Raw genomic sequence first — 18,863 nt, 5'->3', positions numbered from 1 at the left:
TTTCAAAAGCATTCTGACATACTCTTTCTGATTTTTATCCTTATCACTACTCCCACCTCCTCAAATTCAGGACACTTTTGACTTGTAAACAAAGTTGCAAATATATAGTAGACCCAACTAGTTTCATGGCTAAAATGAAGAGAAAGGGGACTAGAATCTATGGTGTGCTTTATGTGTTCTTATTGAATCTTTGCCACAAACATCTTAATCCCCAGATGAGCTCAGAGATGAGTAAGGTTTTCTCAGACTTCAATGAAACCAAACATATTAATACTGTGTAATTATGAAACATTACCTAATTTGACCAACATAGGTGTCATCATAATAAGAAGCAGGGAAATAAATTAATTCAATTCTATCTACTCCAAACATGGTCTGTGACCTGTAGCAATTATATTATCTGGAAGCTTAAATCTATAGTCTATTCAATCTCATGAAAGACCTGTTGAATCACAGTACACATGCACTAATATGTCCAGAAAGCAATGGATCCCATTAAACTAGGAGGTCCACTGTGCTATACACATCAGTCACTCAAATGAAGAAACAGGGTCCCACAGTGCAGGAGCCCTTGTTTGTGGTAAACTACTGACTGTGTTACTTAAACTCACCAAGTGTGCTGAACTAGAAACATAAGCTCTTCTCACCTTATAGGGCTGTTGTGAAAGAATAGATTTAAATACGGTTATTTAGAAATGTTACCGTTACTTTCCTTGTAGAATGGAAAGTGCCACAAATAGCTTTTGATGGCAAGGTGTTAGAGTTTGATGAAGTCAGGGTGATGTTTTCATGATCCTCTAAACTGTCTTTCAAGAAGAGCGTGCTTGGATTTTGGGTGACTGTATTTCCCCACAAATTTATTTTCTAGCATATGTATATAAGTCTTTATAAATGGAAGTAAATGGAAAAATATGTACTTCCTAAATGTTTCATGAGAAGTCCTCTTGCCTTGAGCACTTATATATCTTCCTTGTGTCGTCTGTCCTGGCTTTATTGGGCACCTCCATGTAAGCTCAGGCAACTCTCATTATCTCTACCATGACTTCCACATACCCTGCTCTTATGATGCTTGACCTATGTCACCATATAGTGAGGTTTGCCTTATGTCCGTTTTCTTTGCTCTAACATGATTATACTAAGAGTGCCTTAAATCCAGAAGCCACTCAGTAAATACTAGCAGATGATATGATTAGACTAGGTTCTGTAGATAGGAGAAATGAAATCAAATTGGTTAATATTCCTAGAAAAAGCAGAATAGAATGACAGTAATTTTGTAAAATCAGTAAACATGTAAATGTATGCTGAGAGACAGATAATAGAAGGTCTTTGGGGATCTCTAAAGTGTGGATGATAGTAGATACCCTTGTCTCAGGATTATCATGAATAAAAACAGAAATAGAGTTTAAATCTGGGGAGGTATCTCAGTGTATAAAGCACTCACAATGCAATTCCAAGGACCTGAATTTCATACTGGAGCCCATTCAAAAAGCCAAATGCACGAGTACACATCTGCAATCCTAACTTTTCTACATCTAGAAGAAAGGTAGAAGGGAGTCAGAGATGGGAAAACCACCTAACAGCTCACCCTGGCTAGCTAAAACTATACCATGAAGAAGTAGAAACATTAAGATCCTGTCTCAGAACAAATTAGGTAAGAAAGCAACTGCAAAAGTTATCTTTATGTGTGCATGCATGAGCAGGCATATAGACACACATATACATAAACACACACCACAAAATATAATTTTAGTGTTTAGTTTATGTTAATAAATACAGTTAATTTAAAGGCTACATCATAAACCATATCTAGTCAGATAACAAGTAGCGAATATTGTTGCAACTTAGAAAAAAATCTCCATTTCACAAGCAATGCAATACACTTCACTTATTAGAATAAACTGGATAGCAAAGAATTTCTTAGAAGTGGGAGACTGTCTTATTTATCTTCAAATATATAAATACTTAGAGCTAATAAATTTCATTTGTTGTTTTTTGCTTGTTTTGTTTTGTTTTGTTTTGTTTTGTTTTGTTTTGTTTTGTTTTTCGACAGGGTTTCTCTGTATGCCTCTGGCTGTCCTGGAACTCACTCTGTAGACCAGGCTGGTCTCAAACTTAGAAATCCATCTGCCTTTGCCTCCCAAGTGCTGGGATTAAAGGCATGCACCACCACTGCCCAGCCTAAATTGTATTTGGTAAGAGTAACTTGAGTATGTATTTAGTTTGCTCCCTGAAATTAATGCCTTCCAAAGAGTAACCAAATTATAAAGAGTGAAAATCATAACACAGAAGTAATTAATGCTACATAATATACCATTTTTCAGTTCAGAAGAAATATGTATGTGATTAGGAAATACGTGTGATTGGAGAGATGGCTTGGTGGCCAAGAATATATGACGCTTTCACAGAAGACATGAATCCGAGTACACATATTGGCTGGTTCACAACCACCGGCAACTCCAGTGCCAGGGAACCTGATTCCCTTTTCTGGCCTCTGCTGGTACTTGTACACACATATACATACCCCGGCCCCCACACACACACAGATACCTGTCTTTTTGAAGGAAAGGGGAAAAAAAGTGCAATGGTGATTTATAAATGAGTAAGACAAATTAATATTTCTAATTTTTTTTCTTATCCATGTGCAGATTCCCCCAAAGGACCTCAACCATCTTCAGGTATAAATGGAAACACACAGCCTCCCAGCACTTCTGGGCAACCCCCAGCCTCAGCCATCCCTTCCCCGAGTGCCAGCAAGCCCTGGCGCAGCAAGTCCATGAATGTCAAGCACAGTGCCACCTCTACCATGCTGACAGTGAAGCAGCCAAGCCCAGCCACTTCTCCCACACCATCTTCAGACAGACTGAAGCCCCCTGTCACAGAAGGGGTCAAAAGCGCTCCTTCGGGACAGAAATCTATGCTTGAAAAATTCAAGCTGGTTAATGCCCGGACAGCACTACGCCCCCCTCAGGCTCCCAGTTCTGGACCTAACGATGGTGGAAGAGAAGATGATGCCTTTTCTGAATCAGGGGAAATGGAAGGTTTTAACAGTGGTCTGAATAGTGGCGGCTCGACAAACAGCAGCCCCAAAGTGTCACCTAAATTAACCCCTCCGAAAGCGGGAAGCAAAAATTTCAGCAATAAAAAGTCTTTGCTGCAGCCAAAAGAAAAAGAGGAAAAGACCAGGGACAAGAATAAAGCCTGCGCTGAGAAGTCGGGAAAAGAAGAGAAGGACCAGGTGACGACGGAGGCAGCTCCGAAAAAGACTTCTAAAATTGCAAGCTTGATCCCAAAGGGCAGCAAGACTGCAGCGGCCAAGAAAGAAAGCTTAATTCCATCGTCCAGTGGAATTCCAAAGCCAGGCTCAAAGGTGCCCACGCCAAAGCAAACTATTTCACCTGGCAGCGCAGCAAGTAAAGAGTCTGAGAAATTCAGGACTAGCAAGGGAAGCTCTTCTCAGGCCTTCCCAAAGGCCATCACAGCGGAGAAAGCAAGCACGCCCAGCCTCTCTACCCCTCTGGATGGGCGGGAAGCTGGGCAAGCGTCTCCCTCCAGCTCCTGTGTTATGCAGGTCACACACAGCAGTGGACAGAGCCCTGGCAATGGAGCTGTCCAGCTTCCTCAGCAGCAGCAGCATAGCCATCCCAACACAGCCACGGTGGCTCCGTTCATTTATAGGTGAGGTGGCCTCTGTGGGCCTGTGTTCACAGATCTGCATATCTAGACAAGTAACATTAAGTTAAATGGGCATTGGACAATGTTTCTCTTTGAAGCTACAGACTAGAGTTTGGCACAAAAGCTTAGTCTGCAGAAACCTTACCATGTGTCAGGCCTTATTTTGTTGGAAGCTGAGGGCCTTCAAAACTTAACTTCCATCCTGCTGAGGGCAGGATGGAATCCAGGCGGCATACATTTCTCATGATTAGTTGTTCATCATACTACTCTGTTATGACTGGCAACTGGGGACTGCTATTAGTGCAAACTGTCTCCTAAAATAATCTCAGACTTAAGGCAGTGACAATTTTTTTGTTGTCATGTTTGGGATAAAATATAATGATTAAAATAGTTGTCCCCAAGAGCATACACATATACACTGAATTCCCAGCTGTACCATTTGACAGCTCCTGACTTTAAACAAGTCACTTAAAACTTTCCTAGTTTCATTTCCTTCAGCTGTTAGTAGAGTTTAAAATAATAACAAAGGTAATGGATATATTTGCTCTACTACAGTACAATGTAAGTCACTAAATGTTTTTATAAGGTATAGCATTCACAAAGTAAATGTTATGTTAAATTCCTACTACTAAATATAAGTTTGTAGATGAAAACAATTCTATAAGTAGTACATTCATATTTTGCAGTTTTGGGGTATGCATTCTAAAGTGTATACATCAAACACGATTATGTATTATATCTAAAATATGTACATATTACTACATAGTTACCAAAGAAGCTGATTTTTCTTGTGCTGTGACTTGCCTCATCAATCAGCATTCTGTCAGCCACTTGTATAAGCCTAATTTAGTTCACTCTCTGGTTAGTAAAGACCTTACCAGGGGAAGAATAATGTCTGCTCTGGTCCCATCCTTTTGAGAGGTTGTCAGACTTAAAGGATATGAGATATTTTTAGGAACAGGAAGCAAGACTTCCTATAATTATCCCGGAGCCAAGACTGCAGTGAAATATTTATTAATGTACAGGATATATGGCTTGTAAAATTAAAACCAAGAATTGTAACTTGCTTATTTTTCTCTTGAAAGAACCAATTTTTTTCCAAGTTCCTATACACTCATTAAGGATAATTTCTAATTGTTACATTTGTTAAATTTGATTGGGGTGGGGCATATGACAGCCCTTGTATTTATTGCTATTCTGACTCCACTAGCAGTGCATTTAAGCCTTTGTACCTGGATCAGGAGAGTCATTTGGTTCTCATTCCAAAGTCTGCAACTGGCTAATCAAAAATGAAGATGCCACAGTCAAAATCCACATTTCAATGATATAAGAAAAGCACAGAGCTTTGACTATATCATACTCAGCACATGTATGCATTTCAAGTATTTTTTTCAAAGACATCAATCATTTTCTAATTTGGTTTTTGACATCAGTTCATTTTTAAATCAAATATTATTTGTCAGTGAAAATGATTAGCTACATTTACATATTCATCCAGCTTATTTCTGCAAGTGGCACAGTCTTATTTGTTTATTGTGATAAAAATTAAGCAAATGAAAATTTTGTGGATTCTGTTTGAAAATATAATTATTTATTCCACTCTTCTTCTTCTTCTTCTTCTTCTTCTTCTTCTTCTTCTTCTTCTTCTTCTTCTTCTTCTTCTTCTTCTTCTTCTTCTTCTTCTTCTTCTTCTTCTTCTTCTTCTCTCCTCCTCCCCCTGCCCCTGCCCCTGCCTCCTCCTCCTCCTCCTCCTCTTCCTCTTCCTCTTCCTCTTCCTCTTCCTCTTCCTCTTCCTCTTCCCCTTCCCCTTCCCCTTCCCCTTCCCCTTCCCCTTCCCCTTCCCCTTCCCCTTCCCCTTCCCCTTCCCCTTCCCCTTCTCCTTCTCCTTCTCCTTCTCCTTCTCCTTCTCCTTCTCCTTCTCCTTCTCCTTCTCCTTCTCCTTCTCCTTCTCCTTCTCCTTCTCCTTCTCCTTCTCCTTCTCCTTCTCCTTCTCCTTCTCCTTCTCCTTCTCCTTCTTCTTCTTCTTCTTCTTCTTCTTCTTCTTCTTCTTCTTCTTCTTCTTCTTCCTTTCCAAGACAGGGTTTCTCTGTATATCCCTGTCTGTCCTAGAACTCACTCTGCAGATCAGGCTGGGATTAGTGGTGCATTTGTGATCAGAGCCAGTGTGATTCAGTACTCTTAATCTTGATTAGCATTTGAGATAACTCTGTATTGCAATTGTGTATTTGGGGCATGCATTCTAAACTATTTATATCAAACATACAATATAGATATAATTTCAGATATTATGTATATCTGAAATATACATACAACTAGACAGTTACCAAAGTAGTCTCTCTTTACTCTATATTTCTACTGAATTTATCTACATAAGACACAGAACTCTTTGGTGGTAATTCTTCAATTTTTAAAATAGATACATAAAGTTAAATACAGTTACCACATATATCATCATTTTGCATATGAAATGAATAAGAATAACTAATCAACATGCTTTCACACACAGTTACCATTTGTGTCATGAGCATACTTCATACCCCTTCTATAGAATTTGTGTGCATTCTATTATTACTGCAAGGAATCACCATCTTGTACTAAACTTTAGATTTCCTAAGCTTATTATCTCCTATTAAAAACAAATTTTGTGTCCCTGAACAATATTTCCCAAAACTATCCCTTCCAATAACATATGACTAATCTCTAGTTCTCTGAGATCAGATTTCCCCACCCCACCCCTCTTTTGTTTAACCTCAAATGCAGGAAAGAAAATGGTTTGCTTTTTGCATCTTCTTGCCCTCCAGATACATCCCTTATGCATCAAATGACAGGCTTTCTCCTCTCTTAAATTTGAATAATATCCCATTTCACTTGTATACAGTTATGAGAAAGGAGCACAGCTTAGCTGGTAGTACTTGTGGGTGTGCCATATAGCCCAAACAGATTCTCCATACACTTTGAAACTTTCATTTCTCCCTTTAAAGAAAATTTTATAGATGTGTGGTGTCATGGCCCACTGGCTAGGAACACAGAGAGTAGACACAGTCTTGCATTGCTGTTGATAGAAACATGGCCCAACAGACTTGAGGCCATGGATCTTAGAGCCATGTTGGTTGCCACCAATGATTGGTCATGTGACTTCTAGTAACATACTTAAGGATTTTGAACTTCAGTTTTCCAGTCTGTAAAATGGAGATGAAATAATCAAAGCTACCTTATATGACTCTACTCAAGATTGGGTTGATATTCATGCTGTGTTGATAACATTTTTCATGCATTACACAGCCTTCTACAAAACTTTCAGTGATTGATGTAGGTTAGCTTTTTTAAAAGATTGAAGGAAGCAGTTCCATGTAAAACCACCATTATTAATGTTAATGATTATACTCAGGTTATTATTAATAACATAAAATAGTTAAAATAAATAAAATGAAAAAACTCATTGTATAGTAGTACTCCATACATGACAGAACTATGAAATATTATCACAAAATTGATAAATAATAAAATTATATCCTCTAAATACTCATGCTTTCCTGCCATGAGAGAGAGAGATGCTTATATTCCTGACTCATGACATTTTGAGTGTGGAACTACGTGTCCTTTCTCATTTTAACTATTCCTATTTATGTAAGAACACTCCCTGAAGCCCTTTGACATGGTTTATAGGAGATGTTAATTTTAGATATGATAATACTTACGATTTATGATTTTATAATGGTAGTATCATCTTGTAAAATATCATCTGTAAAGTGCTTGCTTACTGAATTCATCCACATTACAAGATTGATATTCACTTCTTGACATAAACTTCAGCACAAATCCATGAGTATGTGACAGTATCCCTATTTATCAGAAATGGAGGAGCGGTGATTTAAATTCAGAAAAGTAATGATCTCAGAAATTCACAGAGCCTGCAAAATTTGCCTCTGAAACAGATTCCGACTGGCTGCCCACATTTTATGTTCAGTGAGCCTGAACGTGAGGACACGTTCTCCTCTGCTTGTCAGTTCTTTCTGCAATGTGGGAAAAACCGAGCATTTATTACCAGGATATTCATACTGGGAAAATGTCAGTAATACATTTTCAGATTTCTCAATCACTTGTCCGTGGAGCATGGTAGTGAATATCTGTGGATCCCAACACTACGGTGGGAAGTTAGGGGAACTGGATGACTGTGAGCAGCCTGGCCTAGAAGAAAGTATACACCTCAAAAAATCATTTATAATGAATAAGCATGAATTTTATTTTTAAATTAGTACAAATTGGCATAATACACACCTTTCATATGAATGAAAATGTACAAATATATAATATTTATATACTTAAGTAACCTATATAGAATTGGAAAATTATTGTGCTGAGGGTGATTTAAATTCCTTTTCTCTTCTTGATGTAGGCTTTTCTTACTGTCTGAGTTATGTTAAAATCGCTAGGATAAGTCTCCATGATCAAAACCAATTAGAGAGGAGAGAGCTCATTTCATGTTTCATTTCCAGGTAACAGTCTATCCCTGAGAAATTCAGATCAAGGAGTCAAGGAATATAGGACCTTGCAGGCAGGAACTGAAGCACAAACTATGGAGGGACACTCCTTACTGACTAGCTCGTCATGCCTTGCTTAGTCTGGTTTCTTATACAACTCGGAATCATCTGGCAATAAGGCGCACTTCCCCCATGCGATGGGCCCTTCCAAGTCAATCATTAATCAAAAATCACAGGCTTGCCTATACTCCAATCTGAAGGGAGTCTGCATTGTCTCACTGATGTTTCCTCTTCCTGGCTTATGCCACAGTGACAAAAGCTACCAGGACACTTTTTAAATTGCAGTGGAACACCAATACATGCTTCATAATACCCTCTCTAACCCAACTGTACATTCAGAGTTCCATGAATACAATATTAGGTTCGATAGTTAAAGGATTTTGTACAATCTAATTGCTAATCTGGTACCACGTATTTCACATATCATTTGTAATTCGACTATCCTCACAAAGGTGTGAATATTTTAATGTTATTATAATCTTTACTCACATGATGGGCAGAAAAATACTAATATTAAGAGGTAGAGAATTTAACCTAGTTGCTAAGTTCAACAGAAAATGTTCTCAACCATCACAGCTATTCAAAAGTGAAATAACCTCCCTTAGACCAGCAGGTAGCACATGACTAATGAAGAAAGGAGAATCACTAAATGTTGCAAATCTACCTATTAAATATACATTGTATCCTCTGCAACGCTCTATATTTATAAAATGCTGTCAATGGAATATTATTGCAAGCATTTTTTTCTTATGATGTAAGTGAGTATCACTCTTGAAACAGCATCATAGGCTGATATATGAAATTTGGGTTGTAAGATATCCAGTCCAGATTCTCCTAGGAAGTTCTATGGGGAATGGTCATTTGGATATGCTGGATTCTGAAAGGCAAAGAATGAAAAACACTGGTTTCTAAAGTGCTCACAATGTTGAAGCTCAGGTTATTTGTTGAACGGCGAGTTGTGTGTGTAGGAGGAGCTGTGAGTTTACAAAGATTGAAATGTGGCGCACATAACTGTCTTTCAGAGAAAGCATTGTACGTCCTCAGACCAACCGCTGCAGATTCGACTGCGGTGGTAGATTTATGTGAATGGGGCATAATTGGTCATCAGCACACACTAAAGACGATTGAATTCTTGTCTCGAAAGCCTGTCTTTTGCTTGGCTTTTTATATTTTTCTGCACTGGGGAGTAGTCTAAATGCCCTTACCCTGCAGTGTTTTAAAGATGAAATACAGACCTGCTACTAGAAGATGTACTATTGTATTGAACCCTGCTGTAAGCTCACGTTTTCTAAGCATAGAGGGGTATGGGCATTTCTTGTATTTCTTGTATTCTTGTATTTGGCTTTTGAGTTTTACTTTCAGATAATCTGGAAAAAATTTAAATCTTTAGGAAACTTAAGGTAATGTCAATACCTTCTCTCCTCTCTCTCTCTCTCTCTCTCTCTCTCTCTCTCTCTCTCTCTCTCTCTCTCTCTTTGTGTGTGTGTGTTTGCTGTATTTAAAATAACTAAAAATACTCTTTAATTGTATTAATCATCCCCAAGGCACTACTTAAAACAATTTAAAAATTAATGTTCTACACGGTAGTCGTGTCTTCCTTGGAGCCTGTTCTACATGCACTCTGTCCTTGATTTTTCTGACACTGATATTTTAAAGAATATTCCAATATTCTTCCTTCATCTGGCTCTGTCTAATATTTACCCATCTTTAGACAAATGGACTTATTTTCCTCCAGTGTCAGTCACACAATCAAAGCTATGTTCATCCTATTGCTTGCTCTAAAGGCGCTACGTGATTACTTATATTTGCTATGATTCTGACAGAAGGTTTGTTTGCTTCTTTAAGGTCATATTCCCTATAGTTTTCTATTTTAAAATTAATTCCATTTACATTTAATAAACATTTGTGGAGGAAGTTATTTTGAAACTTTTGAAAAAAAATTGTTCTTAATCTCCATTATCTCAAAGCTTACAGCATCCTTTGAAGTTTTGTGTCTGAATTAAAATTATATTCTAATAATTATAAATTATTTTATAATTCTATTTTTCATCTGTATGTATTTCATGTTTAAGAAAATGGTTTCTCTCTGTTATCTGTTCATCCATACTATAGGGACTCATAGAGTCCTATTTTATTTCATGAGATATAATACATTGCCAACATAATCTACTTTGATGTTTAAAATCTCCCTATTTATGACACTGGGAAATCTCTCAGGCTGCTCTGTATGACTTTTTCACAAGCATTTCCACTTTTCCACACTCTTTTTTGTGTGGTTTAATGTTCGTTTGACTCGTTTTGTGCATTCCCTAAATTAGCTTCATCTGTTATTCAGTGAGCCCTAGTTTCTTTTCATGGAGAATTATATTTAAAACCGTGTTACTGCTTCTAGGTTGTTTAAGTGGTCAAATATACATATGCATTTACATCACAAATTATGCACTATTATATTTAGGTCAATATAAAAGTACTCTCTTTCACAAAAGATCAAATTCGATAGCATGTAACATGAGTTATCAAATTGCTTAAATGGCCAGTAAAATGTAACATTTAGAATACATAAATTGACACTGTCACATTCAATACTGTCTCTTTTAGACTGATGTGCTAGCAGAGGGAAGTTGAAGTAAAATACTGCATGTCCAGTAAGGACTAATAGAGTCTGATTTTATTTCATGCATTATGAATGCATTAAAATTGTCAGACTAGTGATTAACAGTCACAATTTACAGGCAGTCAAGTTTGAGCATTGGTTAAACACACACGAGGTTATCTTGGTCAATGGTCAGACAGCTAGAAATTGTAATATGTTTTCTTGTAGCACCCGCCTTGTAGAATTGGAATGAAGTTGGGTGTTGTTGCATAGATATTACACAAGACCAATACTTGTTGCATAGAAAATACATAAAAATGGAATTTTAGTTTTGGGCTAATCATTGTTGAGAATAAGATTTCTTATTTCTACAACGTCTAGTAACATCTTTTTAGACCTGGGAAACTAGGACTTTACATAAGGTAAACAGTATTTTCCAAGCTTCCGGTCATAGTTTCAGTAGGTACATGTAATATTCACTGTTGTCATGTCAGATTGTGTTGTGTGGACCAGCAAGGGATACTCTGCAGTACTCACTATGCAAAGTGTTCCTGTGAAATTTTGAAGTCCTCATCAATAGTTTCATGATAAGACCCAAATGTTTTTATTCCACCGGTATATAATGGTTCCCAAAATAGAGAACATTTGGAAATTGTCAAGATCCTTGGCTAATTTCTTTGATTATTTGTATAAAAGGCAAAACTTTAGTAATTAGTGTTGATTACATCCCAATAGATCAGAGCTAAAATCTAATTCCAGTACTATTGTAAATAGAGAAAGGACTAGATATTTTTCAGTTTTATAAAATTCATGGAACAGAGATATCTGAGGTGACCCACTTCTGAAAATAAACCGAGGAAGGCTTCCAAGTTCTTTGAAAATGATGTGGAGTTTAGTATCTTATGTTCTTTTTTAACAATTAATCTATTTCCATATAATAATTTCTGTAAATGACTCGTGTGGAGAATGCCAGGGCATAGCCACCAAAGAGGAACAATATAAACAATATTCTCTCGTGTCTTAAACTAAAAGGACACCAAAAGGTAATCAACTGGCATCCCATCCTAACACAATAAATCGGAAAGTCTGTAAGTAGAAATGTGAAGACTCTTTATAAGTGTCTCAGATAAGGGACAATAGAGGCATAGCCAACAGCTGAATAACTAATTCGTGAGGTGAGCAAGCGAGCCACAGTCATCAGCTCAGACATGCTTTCTAAGATCTGCTTTGGGTACAGCAAAATCTCTGCTAGCACGACATTCTAAATATTCTCATGTTCCATACAGACTTTCCCAGAGCGATGCTGAATTTTTAGAAGTTATTACGATCACACCTTCTGCCTCCCCGTGACAGCTATTTGTGTTGATCTAATAGGAAACAACTAGCATTGGGCTTTATAGACAGTCATTTCAGTCAACACATAAGGTAACTCAGCTGCTGGGAGACAAGTCCCTGCATAGTGAACCTGCAGGGTTTTTAAGCCAGTGTTGAGTCAAGGCCAGCTTGCCAAGCTGGGTGTCTGTTTGACACTGCTTGGATAGCAGCCAGGTAGCTTTCTTCAGTGACTTTAGCGCACCTCCACACTCACTATTTAAATTTGTTCAACGTGGAAGCAGAAACCCTAGAAAACATGAGAGGCCTTTTGCCTTCTTATTCAGACAAAATAGACTAATATGTCAGGAGGATACAACTCTGGCTTTGTTTCTCTTTTGATTTTTACTTCCTATATATGACACATCTATCCAAGGATAAAACAGCTTTAAATCATTTCTTAAGAACCATAGCAAGCATCAATTTTTACATCTGCCAACTAAATATCAGTGATATATTTCATGCATGTGTATATGTATACATGCACATGTATTGTATCTGTGTGAAACATAAGCACATGTTCATCCATTGTGTACATAATTGCATGTGGATGCCTTAGAATGGAGGCCAGAGGTTAACATCAGGTTCTTGGTTACTAGCCACTTTATTTTTTGAGACAGAATCTTCAACAGAACATGGCAGTCCTTTAATACAGCTGTATTGGCAGGCCAGTGAGCTCCAGGGAGCTGCCTACCTCTGCCTTCTTCACTCAGAGATTACAGACATATAACGACATCTAGATAGTTATGTAGACGATGGGGATGCAAACACAGGTCACGGTTGTGTGGCAAGCACTTTAAAGACTGAGCCATCTCCCCATTTATTCCTTCCTCTCTGATCTTTTCCTCCCCCTCTTCCTGCCATCCTCTGCTGGCCTCGGCCTGTGTCCCAGTTTAGCTTTAGACTCCTGATGTTCCTGTACCTCTGACGTGCTGTGCGGGCTGACCTCGCCCCAAGGTGTTGCCTAAATGTGAGCTAGTTTTAAAGATCAGCAGTCACATTTGATTTTTCCCACAACTACGATGTAGGATAATAGCCATAGATTAGTTAAAACGTGACTCAGAGGTATCCTGGCATTTTAGTTCACAGACAAGTGTTTCTATAGGTGTTCTAAAGCTACAATATATATTTATGATATAATTATGAATGACTTGCTATACATCAGTCTCAGGGCTGTAAATGGAATTTAAAGTAAGGCAAGTAGAACCTCTGAAAAGCATAGTCCAGCAGCAGACAGTGTTGTGCCAGCTTGACTCCTGTGTTTCAGTGGCTCATGCTGTGACTTTCTCAAACATGAGCTTTTGAATTTAGTATGTATACAATTTGTATCTGTTTCAAGAGATCCCTAGAATTTTTACCTGTGTATAGAGGAAGGAAACTGTATAAAGTAAGACAAAGGTATATGATTCCTAAGGTGACCACATTCCATTTTATTACACAATCCTTTCCTTGTTAACTACATTTCCCAGGACACTATTTCCATGTGCACAAATGTAAGTACATGGGAGATCAGGGAAAGCATTTGTTTCTGACTAACGTCAATGTCCCAGAATCCTTAGATCATCATCAGAGCTACATTAGTGTTTCACTATCTATTTGTTATTTATTCTTATGCATTCTATTGTAGATACATTTTATAACAGAGGCAGTAAAAAGTGTTTCAAGTATGGTTTCAATACTTTACTATGATTACAAGATGTTTTATGGCCAGATGTTCTATAAAATGGACACATATTTTTCATTTGCCCCTACACCCATACCCAATACAATCAACTGTTGATAGATACAAGTTTTCAAGTGCAGATAAATCCAGGAAATCTGAATCAAAACCTCACTCATGTGGATGAGATGTGTATATATATATGTGTGTGTGTGTACATACATATACATATGTACATATATATGTATATATGCACATATATGTATATTTACATATATGTATATATGTGTGGATGTATGTATATGTACACACACACGCAGGTATGTAAAATAAGCTCCTAATTTCTCATACAGATAGGTATCTGAAGAGCATCCCAATTGTAAACAAAAAGGAAAAAAAAATTCAGAGTTACTGACCTTGATATAAAACTTGTAGTGGGCTGATTTCTCCTTGTGCTGAAGAATGGCTTTGACGACTCATTAGTGACCACCATTGTTTGTCTCTGTCTTCTTGGTTAACTTCAGGGCACATTCAGAAAATGAAGGCACCTCTTTACCACCTGCTGACTCCTGTACCAGTCCCACAAAGATGGATTCTTCCTACAGTAAGACGGCTAAGCAATGCCTAGAAGAGATATCTGGTAAGTGAGTTTTTGTAGTCTCCCTATTTTATTAGATCATGTTGGCTCCGTGAGTTTTGCACAGTTGGACTCTGTATGTTTCATGCTTCAGCGTGTCTCACATATTTGGGTGTTCTGATTAAGATGATCTCCTTGTTGCTCTGAAAATAGTAATAAATAAATAAATAAATAAACAAATAAATAGTGTTTTTTTTCGGGACCTGAAAGTATAATTTGTTTTAAGGCATTTTGCTTTTTGGAAGACTTCTATGGTTAGTAGAGTGGTCCTTAGATATGTATGGCGTTTGGAGATATATCAAAGATGTAACATTTACTGTAACATTTATAGCCAATGGAATCCTGTCCTATATTTAATTCCATGATGTTTATAGCATTTCTCCAGTGTACATATTAGAAAAAAATCTAGTTGGAAAGATATTTTGATGTACATGCATAGTGGATATAAGAAAAATTGCAGATCTTCCAGGTATAGTTATCAGAGTTTTGATTGTGGGAAAGGGAATTTGCAGCTTGAGCCAAGTATTTTTCCAGTAATTCATATAAGCCTAGGGTTATATGGAAAGCCTTTAATATAATTTATCATGTATATATTTATTATGTATAATATAGTCCTACTCACTCTTCATAAGGACCCTATAAACATCTTAGAGAACTATATTGTCATGGGTCGGAAAAAGAATTTAAGAAATATTGTTAGACTTGCAAGTAGAGGCATGTCTGCTTTTCCAATAAATCTTTGTGTTAGCCTTTATGTGTTCACTGCTAAGTCCAAAGGCAAAAACACGAGGAAGAATTTAATTTCTGAAAATTCATGTGTTACTTCAAGGCCTCTAAGGATCAAAAAAGTAACCACAACAGCGGAGGTTAAGAAGTGTCTGCATTTTGATAGCCATGAAATTCAATTCAGCAAGCGTTAACCCTTCTGGAGATGCCCATCACTGAATAATGAGACTCATGAGTAACCTGTGGAATGAAAATTAGTGATGTGATTAGGCACCTGTGGTTTCAGATGATAAATACAACACAGGGCCAGTGCAGGGACAGGGGGAGATCATGATATGAACGTATGACTGTGCTGATGGTATTTATAGACACCAGAGATTTTGGAGAAGTGTCAAGATGATTCTGTGTCCCTGTGTTGTGACAAACATTTTCTAAAGCGTGGTAGGAAGAAACTTCAATTACCATACTGCGTGTGCATGAACATCTGCATTACGCCTATGAAGTACAGACACTCCAATCTATAGTTGCAAGTGAATTCGAGTAGAATTTAAATTTTAACCATTGCAGAGTTTCACAAAGGAACACTAAAGCTAACCTATCACTGGGTAGTGCTGATGGAAGAAATAATCTATATTTTAATTTCTCAAGCTTCGTGTTCTGTCTGCATTTAGTCATTTTTCATATTTCTAATTAATATTTCTATTTAATGTTCTGGTATCTTAATGGAGTATTTGAAAATGAAGCATAAACCAGATATTAGTATAATAATGTAAGGGACTTAATAGAAGGAATAGTTTTCTGCAGAAGTAATGAGTTCTTTATGTGGGTCACACATTTGAGGAAGGAAAGGAAGCAGAAAATATTTCCTGAAATGAATCCGGTGCTATTATGCCACTCTTATTCCCATTATGTGTTGGACTTTAGCTGTACGATCTGGAATACTGTCTCTTCCTCCGGCGCAATCCCTGCCTTTATTTGTGGTATTTTCAGGGTGTGAATAAATGGCTCTCCCAGCATCCTAGCCTTCTCCTGGAACCTTATCTCACCATCTGTTCCAAGCTATGCAGTCCCATAGTCAGATCCTAGTCCTTAGCATCGTCAGGAACTATAACTTCTCCATAAAATCATTGCCATGACTCCTATTCATCATATATGTCTGTGTATGATACATGTCATACACGTGTGAGCCATCATAAGCTGAATAGGAGTTGAACCCTGATCCTCTAGAAGAACAGCTCATGCTCTTAACCACTATCTCTCCAGCCCCATAAACTCTATTCTTACTGTTTGAAGTTCCCTATGTTTACAGTCCTTGCCCCACTGTTCTCTGATTCAACACTGATCCTGCTAGGATTCCCAGTTTAAAAACTTGATTAGTTTTTGTGTCACATACCAAATCACCTATACCTTCTTTCCTTCTTAATCAGTTCAGTCCTTGTGGTAACTAGAAGTTTCTTTTCCTCCATCCACACTCACCCCTAATTCCTTCATCCTCTCTTAATTTACCAAAATAACAAGTGAAGTTTTATTCACATCTTCACCTATTCCATACAACAATGAATGAATAAAAAGAAATCTACTTACGGGTTGAAGTGAAACACTGTATAGCCATCAGTTTGCCTTATAAGTATCCAACAGCCCCAGTCACCATTATGTTTCCCAAACTCTGCTTGGTCCCTCAAAATCTTAGACAAAAATGTTACTGCTTTTGAAAGTCTAAAACTACCTGTACTAGACTCTGTTAACTGTGACATCACTTTACTGAAAGGTGGGATGCAGAGAAGGGACGTCCATGAACTCTGCATCCATGTCAGAGCATTTATACCACTTAACACAAATTTACTTTGCTTTTCTTGGACTACACTCTCGTTTCCCCGCTAATCTTCCCCTTCGCTACTAAACCATCCCTTTGGACCATGAGCCAATGATGTATCTCTAATGTCAGCATAAACAAGACAACTTCTTCTTTGCCTTCCAACTTCATGGCTATGATTTAATCCTTTAGTCCTACTTGAGTAACTGTCAAACCAGCCACTAAACCTTTCTCTTTGTTGCTTTACCTTACTCTAACTAGCCTTTTCACTTCGTGTCTGCACTGAAATTGCTCTTAATTGAAGTTGTTATTCTTGCAGACCTGACCAGATCTAAGGAGTAAGCTGTATGGCTCATGGTATTGACCTCTAACCAGGAATCTAAGAAAGCTCCTGGCTTGATTTCAACATCCCATTGATTTTCCCCAGACCTCACTGTTTGTTCTTTCCTGGTAATCATTTCTAGATCTGCTTTTTCACCCTAATTTCCTATCATTGAAACAATTCCGTTTTCTTCCCAAGACTTTATTTATACATGCGTACAACAGTAATTTGTGGCTTTAAATGTGGTCCATACACTAATGACTCATAAGTGTTTCTCTCCTCTAGTCCTCTCCCTTGCAACCTGACTCATGTATCTATTCCTTACACAGTTCCATTTAAACATCTCACATATATGTCTAACATACCACATTTAAAACCATGCCCTAAGGCTGCCTTCAAACCCCCTTTTGTTTGCATCTTGCCTTTTTGGTTGATAGTAACGCAAGCCTCCAGTTACTCAGGCTTGATAGGAAGGAATCCTTTGTGACCTCTGCCACCTGGTTTTCAGTCCACTTCCCTATGTTACTGGCCCTATGTCTATTGACTGCTCTCTGAACTCAGGGACGTGGGAATAAACTTTCGATGTACTTCTCAATATTTGATATTTTTCTATATTGTCCCCTCTCAGAAACTCAGAAGCTCAATATGAACGACACTCAGTATGTCATTCCCATAAGAACTAAAGTGCTGTTCTGGCAATAGCTCAGTGGGGGAAGTACTATCCTATTAAATGGGAATCCATAAATTGAACTTCTAACACTGCACAAAACAAACAAACAAACTGCTAATGTCCTAAGCAGTTAAACAGAGTGGAATAATTATATTTTCAAGATATATCTAGAATAGAGCCCTTCCTTTCCACGTCTGTTTTATTAACTGGTATATCCCAGTCTATGATTGACACATGACTCCCATCTGATTACTGTTTCTGAAATGAGAAACAATGCAGATATTATATAAATGAGGCCTTTGATGGCGAAGAGCCCCACGCAATTTTTAGGTATACGTTATGTAGAAAAGAGGAGAACTACTATAGGCTTTGGGAGAAATGCCAGTAAATAGGGCTCAACATAAACATAGGGAGGATAGCACTCCATAAAGGTCTGACTGTTTCATGGTTTAAAAGGACCCTGATATAGCTGTCTCTTGTGAGACTAGGCCGGGCCCTAGCAAACACATAAGTAGATGCTCATAGTCAGCTATTGGATGGATCACAGGGCCCCCAATGGAGGAGCTAGAGAAAGTACTCAAGGAGCTAAAGAGATCTGCAACCCTATAGGTGCAACAACATTATGAACTAACCAGTACCCTGGAGCTCTTGACTCTAGCTGCATATGTATCAAAAGATGGCCTAGTCAGACATCACTGGAAATAGAGGCCCTTTGGACACGCAAACTTTATATGCCCCAGTACAGGGGAACGCCAGGGCCAAAAAATGGGAATGGGTGGGTAGGGAAGTGGGGGGAAGGGTATGGGAGATTTTTGGGATAGCATTCTAAATGTAATTGAGGAAAATACGTAATAATAA

General features: G+C 37.8%; 1 protein-coding gene across 9 annotated transcripts in view; it reads left to right on the top strand.

Annotated features, from left to right (window-relative positions):
* Positions 1-18,863, top strand: part of Nav3 (neuron navigator 3) — a 774,463-nt gene that overhangs the window by 599,543 nt on the left and 156,057 nt on the right. For 8 of the 9 annotated variants that reach the window (NM_001368815.1, NM_001081035.2, XM_017313946.2 and 5 more), the window contains 2 exons: positions 2,646-3,675; positions 14,362-14,477. In NM_001368815.1, the coding sequence (NP_001355744.1) occupies positions 2,646-3,675; positions 14,362-14,477 (1,146 nt within the window). Of the gene's footprint in view, positions 1-2,645; positions 3,676-14,361; positions 14,478-18,863 lie in introns of those variants that run through there. The other variant, XM_011243454.1, reaches the window with a different exon arrangement.

Source organism: Mus musculus, chromosome 10 (genome assembly GCF_000001635.26).
Source record: "Mus musculus strain C57BL/6J chromosome 10, GRCm38.p6 C57BL/6J".
In the NCBI taxonomy this organism is placed as follows: domain Eukaryota; kingdom Metazoa; phylum Chordata; class Mammalia; order Rodentia; family Muridae; genus Mus; species Mus musculus.
The sequence above is the reverse complement of the archived record's forward strand: the minus strand, read 5'-3'. Positions and strand labels throughout refer to the sequence as shown.